This window comes from Camelus bactrianus, chromosome 21, assembly GCF_048773025.1.
Source record: "Camelus bactrianus isolate YW-2024 breed Bactrian camel chromosome 21, ASM4877302v1, whole genome shotgun sequence".
NCBI lineage: Eukaryota > Metazoa > Chordata > Mammalia > Artiodactyla > Camelidae > Camelus > Camelus bactrianus.
The window spans coordinates 25,517,566-25,524,569 of record NC_133559.1 but is presented as its reverse complement, the minus strand read 5'-3'; the positions used below and the strand labels follow the sequence as shown (position 1 = coordinate 25,524,569).

Here is a 7,004-nt window from a genome sequence, read left to right as displayed (position 1 = left end):
AAATATCAAACTGCCTTTAAAAAAGAAAAACAGCAAACGTTATTTTGGCACTGTTTTTTTCACAAACCAAACCAAGAAAATAACCAAAAATGGCTCATGCAGAATGATAACCTAGAGAAAATATCAGTTCTCTTATCTGGAGGATGTGCTCTTTATGCAGTTTGAAATGCAAAGTTTAAATGTGCTGTTGGCTCCTGTTTGCTTAAACTCTTCCCAGTAGAGCCTTCGGTTTAACAGACAGAATATGGTCTTGCAGAAAAGAGATCAAGATTTCAACTGACTTAATTATATAGCCTGTTCTCTGTCCTGTTTACTCATTCATTCACCCAATAAATTTACTGAACAATAAATTTACTGAACATCTGCTACATGCCAGAAAAGACATGAAGACTTGACCTAAGGAGGTGGCAGCAACTCTACAGAGAAACAGAAGGGCTAGTGGGATACTTAGGAGGTAGAACTTGACAGGCCTTTATGGTGGGTAGGATGTGGGATGAACGGCAGGGAGCAGTCAGGAATGATTCTACTCCTAGGTTTATATCTGAGGCAAGTGGATGGTGGCAGGGACAGGGTGGGTGGTGGTGGGACCGGAAGTGGGGTGGGGGGGCGATTTTTCTGACCTTTTCCTGTTCAAGAATGTGTAGGGTGAGTTTCCGGAGTCATGGATTCCTAGGAAATAGGGAACAATTTTGAACAAATGTGCACTTTCTGGGGAGACAGTCCTCAGTGTTTGATGTTCATTTAAAATAAAGTGCATGGCCCCAGAAAAGGTTAGGGATCACTGATCCACAGCATATAGAACTTGGAAATTCTTAAACATTACATTCATGTCAAACAGATGGTTCTGCCAAGTTGTTCAAGCAAACGGCCTTTCAGAAGGCCATCTCAGGAGCGCCCCATGCTCACGGCCTGGCACAAGGACAAAGCACGTCAGCGAGTGTTCATTTCTTTCAACTTAGCCGAGACTTGATACAAATTCCATAGAACCCTAGAACTGATATCACAAACTGATTTCCACAATATGTTGCATGACTTTGTAAATCTGAAAAGATTCTAAGCAAAGCCAGTAGAGAATGCAGGTTTGCATGATGTTTGCCAGAACTGATCTGGCTTTTATTGTAAATGCACCCTTTTCCTCTTAACTCAAGTTTTGAGAAAAATTTGCTGAGCCTCACGAATCTGGGTAAAGTCAACTGTAGGACCAATTCCATGTAGAAACTGAATAAAGGCCAAAAAGTTTTGGTGGAGTTATGTTTCTGAATCAAAATTGTTAGCAAAGATAAACCTCCATCAGCTCAGAAAAGGTTGTTGCAAAAAACAGCCTACTTGATTACAAACAGATGTTCTAAAATGGGAGCTGTAAGAAGGATGTTATCAATTATAGCCAAATGTTCCACCCCTCTCCTCTCAATCTGTTTAACTGTCCTACTCCAGATCGGCACAGGAATGTTGTTACTTTTAAAATTCAGAAAAGAGAGGATAAGCTTTTGGCTCTGGCCCATATCATGTACGTTTGCTTAAGTTTCACCCTTCTAAGCAGAAGGGAAAGACAGGTGTCCGCTGGGAGGAAGGTATCATGAGGAGGAAGTATGCAGTACCCTGTGGAGATGTATTTTGCCTAATAGTATTTTAAATGGTACATATCCAGTCTTATTTCATTGACAAGTACTGTGATCTGTATGTATTAGAAGAGATTTTTTTCATCAGAACATACAAGTAACAACACTGCGGTAACGGGATGCTTTTGTCAAGCAGTCATTTGTTCCAGTGAGAAATGAACTAAGCTCAGTCTTTGGTTTCTACTCTGGTGCTGTGAAATGACAGATTAAGGAAGAGTCTGTGCCAAACATCACCTAAATTGAGTTAAAGAAGCACCTGGAAATAATCTGCTCTAGGCAGAGGAACTACTGCAGCAAAAGCTCTTAATGTAGAACCAAGAAATCAAGGAAGCGACTGGAAGACTGGATCCCAGTCATAGCAAGATGGGACCAGGGCTGGGGTTCAGTGTGTGCAATGGTCTCAGAAGAGAACTTAAGAAACCGGAAGATGGTTTAGAAGGGTTTGGACACGTTGCTAAGAACAACAGAAAGAAAACAAGTCTGAAATGTGACCACCAGGTACCTAATAAGAGGCTCCAGCGCGAGTGAATTTCCACTTCTTGGAATAAAAGTACCCAACTACAATATAGCAAAGTGTTTACAAAGGCCAAAATACTTTAAGAATAAAGAAGTCGTGCCAAAAACGAAGACAAATATTTCAGTCAAGAAGATCAAATCTTTGTTTTCACAACTACACAAGGAAATTTTGTATTTTACTCAATTAAGTTTTTGGGTCACATATTTAAGTGAAATTTTGATTCCAGCAGAATCATCACAACAAAAACTACAAAAAAGCCACATAAGACATTTTTGACAATACAAATTCCAACTTCATAAATACTTAAATCAAACAAAATGCTGCTACAAACTCCAAAGATTAGGCTAATCATAATTCTTTGATTCCAGTAACTTCCCATTAGGTCCACAACAAAACTTTACAGGGCAGAGTCACAGTTTGGTGTCCTCATCAAATTATTTATCTAAATCGCACCAAGAAGTAATAATCAAGTAAAAATTGTTTTCTATAACCATTTCTCCATAAATTAAAATACCTTAAAAATTTTTAACAGAAAAAAAAACCAGTTTATACCAAACAGAAAGATAAAAACATTTTCCAAAATCTTATAACCAAGACAATTTAGCTGTGAATAAATTCTCCACTGAGTTTTGGGGTCAGTCAAACACTCAATTTCATGTGAAAAGTGGCATGGAATGGTGATTCTAATATTAGGGAAGTCCTCAACTGAGAAGTTAAAACAATTTCTGTCTGCGTGGTCAAGAATAGCAGAGTTTGAAGCATTCTGGTTCCAACAGACTAATGACACCAAAAACTTACTAGGCTGACTGGTGACTGACTAAATGAGACAAATGACACCTAACTGTTAGGAAGGGCTGTGACCAAAGCATGTGGATAAATTTAGTTGATACGCACCTTGGCTGGCATCTTGGGAAAACGCCAAGCTCTGAAGGAGGTATAGGAAATGAAACCTTTTAAACATCTTAGAGATGGCTCCTGCAAAATTATGAATAATGCAGTACTGTATATGCAAATAAGATGAATTTAATTCTGAAAAGGTATCGAAGGGTTGTTAGAAAGGCCTTGCTGTCTAGTACAAATGTTAACAGGAAGCTTCAGAAAGGCTGCTCTAAGATTTCAGTTTCTTTTCCCTCACAAGGCTCCCCTTTTAGATTCTTCAGCTCTACAACCAGCCCACTGTTACTGAAGCAATCCACATTCAAGAATACGAGGTCTGTGTAAATTAATTCCTCTCCCCACCAGCACTAGGGGTTGCTCAGACAACAGAACCATCATTCTTTTGGACTTATCTACCAAACTGTGTCTTCTGGCTTCAAGTCATTTCAACAACACAAGGTGGAGCTGCAATATCTTCCTGTGGAAAGGGCACCGAGCTAGGAGTCCACAGACGGAGGAATTTAAGCTGTGTGACCATAGGCAAAGCAGTCTGTCCGGGCTCCAAACTTCCTCATCTAAGGTCCTTTCTATGTCGAAATTCTACAATCTAAGTCTTTAGGTTAGACACAGCCTGACTGCAGACAGAAGTCTCTAGTCCCCATGCCTTGAAATGGGCAACTGGCATCTCAAATGTGCGACGGCTGGAGGGAAAAGGCATGGCTCACTCTTTTGATATCCCATGCTGTAGTTTTAGATGGGAGAGGGGTGTTGGCTACAAGCCACTGGAGTTAAAACCAGAGAGGCTAATGGTAAAGCCACTCCCTCTTCCATCCCTAAGCAGTTTACAACCATGTGGTCTCACCCCCATCCCCTCACACACACCTCAGGCTCCCACTTTCCAGTCAACATTTCTTGAGGAAACTCCACTACTTATAACAGATCCTTCACACCAAAAATGGGGTGAGGGGGCACTGCTCTAAGCATAGCAAATATCAACCCATCCTTTGACAATAAATACAATTAACCCTAAACCACAGAGCATCTCCCTGTATTCTGAACATTTCTTACTGCATTCCTGCCTATACACAAAAACTTATTTACTCATTTTCAAATCATCTATTAAATTTGCTTGATGCTTTGAGCTACTTCAATTAACTACCAAACGAAACCCACCTTTTGGGAGAAGGTAGGGAAACAGATGGCAGATTGGCTGCCCTAGTCAAAGTCAAGCAGTCAAAATGTACACGCCTCTCAAAGGGTCCTTCTTGACTCTACTGATTCAAATAGGATGTTAACTACTCATTACTAAACACGCTTCTCTCAAAGTGGGTCGATACTCATTCATTTGAGATGGTTTCTCTAAATGATTCTCTACCTGGCCATTTGCAAACGGACAGGACTCTGAAAGAGCCTTAGCCAAGTGATTCCATAGTCCCCATCCAACGGGCTGAGTGTAAAATGAGTCACTGTCAGGTTGTGCAGTATTGGCAAGGCTCCTCCTGGTAGTTTTCTGCTATTACGGGGAGGGTTACAGTTTGACCTACTGCATATTTAAACACTGCTTCTGCCAGACTCACCCTGCCCCAAACTCAGTGACTGTCCATCTAGAGAAGTGAAGTATACTACTCAAACTTAGCTTCTTCTTTAAAGAAATAATTCGAAGTAGCATCAGCCAAAATGAATTTTCTTCTTTAGAAACAAACTGTGGATAATTACTTAAACTTATACGAAAAACAGCTTTTCCAGTTCGTACCACAACTGAGTATCATACATGACATTTAACTGTCATGTGACATTTAACTATTCATTGACCTTCCACACAACTCTTCAACTGTCTTCTCCAATAAAGACGTCTGATATGAAATCACAACTCACATGGGAAACTCATTCCTTCTGGGTCGACTATCAGTGATGTTTCCAGATTACATTTTTTTGGGTCAATCAGTATATCATCATTCTTACAGATATACTGGAATTAAAGGTGAATCTGGATTTTTAAATTTTATTGCATTAACCATGTTTTCTCTGAGGTTTTTAAAACAAAACACCCAGTAGTTAGAGGCTTTGGGTTTAACTTGGTTTCACGATTACCCCATTCTAAGAACGTACTTTCAACCAGTAACTGTCTATATTTAAATGCACTCTGATGTTTACTCTCATCTCACTCCCTTCCTCAGTGTACATTTTGCTGATTAAATAATTGAGAAGGAAAGAGGAGACGTTCCTTATCGTAGAAAGAGAGAAAGGAACTCGGAACCAGCTCTGCCATGTAATGTCAAAACAGGAGGTCTCAGAACAGGGGCTACAAGGGAGAGAACCCAGTCACGTGCAGTGTGCCAGCAACTCATGCCTCTTTCTCTGATTTTGCCACTAAAAAATGCTTCCATATTGGATTTTTTTTTAATTTGGGGATAATTCTAGTATTTTACCACAGAGAAATCTGTATCACCCACATGCCTTAATTTCCCTTCAATCTTTTCTTTCCTTTTGATGGTTTATACTCTGAGCTACAACAGAATGTCATACAATAAACTGGATTTCAGAGAACATCGTGTTACATACATGCTTAACCAATTACACTGCCTAACTACTGCCTCATCAGGCGCCTGGGAACTCTGCTGGCTACAGAGAGGGCTTGGCTAAGTCTCAGCAACTGGCCCCTGTAATTCCGCTGTTAGTCTTCAACAAACTCCCTACACTGAAGTACAGCTTAATGCAAAAGTGTTCATATGACAAAGCTTCAGGGTGTGGATTTTCTTACTGATCCGAGTATTTCAAAGAAATAACTGATGATACAGACTGAAGCCCCGGATTCTCTCTAAGGTTTAGAAATTTTCAAATGTGAAAAAGCAGCCGTAAAATTCAGACATCCTTTTTCTGGAGATGGGGACGTGAGAATTTTTGTCTTACTAAACATGGATCACAAAACATTAGTTTTCCAGTTTACATTTATCAGTCACAATATCCACAGGAAAAACGTTTATAGCAACACAAAAACTAAAAACCCCTTTAAACTACTATTTTAAACAAAGGTGAACAAAATGATACAGAATAAGAAACGTCATCAATAAAAATGGAAATTAACATTAAACAGCAATACTTAAACCCCAAAGTGGGCTGTGAGCACGCTAAAGCTAGCGGGGTCCCACAGAAAGACCAAGGCGTCGGCTATCAAAATACTGTTTTGTCTCAAAACCTCCTTCTTATTTTGGCCTGGGAAGTCACCACGCCCCAAGCATCTGGTTTATGCTTCCCTCCATCCCTCATGCTTCTGTCCTTTTCACACTGGGGTACCAGTGTAGGAGGCTCTGGGATGTGGCTAACCGCGCGGCAGCTCCTAAGGCAGCAGTGGCTGTACTTCGAGGAATGTAGAGCTTCTGAGAAATCTGGTGCCCAGGAGACAAAATCAAAGACAGCTGGTCCATGGCTCCTTGACTCTTACCTTTGAACACTGTAATAGCATGGCTACTAGAAAAATCTTCATTCTTTAGGCACTCTGGAGAGCTTTCCACTGAAAAATAAAGAAAAGAAGTCTTTTCAAGAGGTTCTCACATCACTGCCTTCTCTCTCCCATTCTAGGCCTTTACTAACATGAGTTACAGTCGTCTTCTGTTAGGTGGTGACAATTACCAAAGGCAAATCAGAGAGTATGAGACCCAGAAACTAGTCAACAAGTGGAAAGGAAATGAGGATGGGGGAATCGCATACTGAGATAAATTCTGGTCAGGACGACGGCAAAGAAGAGAGGGAAACCGTGTACTTATGCACAAGGTAGGGAAGATCTCTTCTGGGACATCATAAAAATAAACCAGTGTAATTCCAATTCCAGGAAAGAATCCTTAAGCTCCCCTATCTCCTTCCAGCAGTGAGCAAAATGGTGTCCCACAGGCGCTCTGTACTGCCAAAGTGGTTCCAACTCCAAGCCTGCCAGTGCAAAAACAGAACTGACTGTGTTTGCTAAGAAATTCCAAAACCTAGTTATCAGCCATTAG

At 40.5% G+C, this 7,004-nt stretch overlaps 1 protein-coding gene across 1 annotated transcript in view; it reads right to left on the bottom strand.

Moving 5' to 3' along the window:
• Nucleotides 1–1,501: 1,501 nt before the first annotated feature.
• Nucleotides 1,502–7,004, bottom strand: part of TDRD5 (tudor domain containing 5) — a 68,308-nt gene continuing 62,805 nt past the window's right edge. Inside the window, exon 18 of the mRNA XM_074349876.1 lies at nt 1,502–6,523. Coding sequence (XP_074205977.1) covers nt 6,276–6,523 — 248 coding nt within the window. The 3' untranslated portion in view covers nt 1,502–6,275. The remainder of the gene's footprint in view (nt 6,524–7,004) is intronic.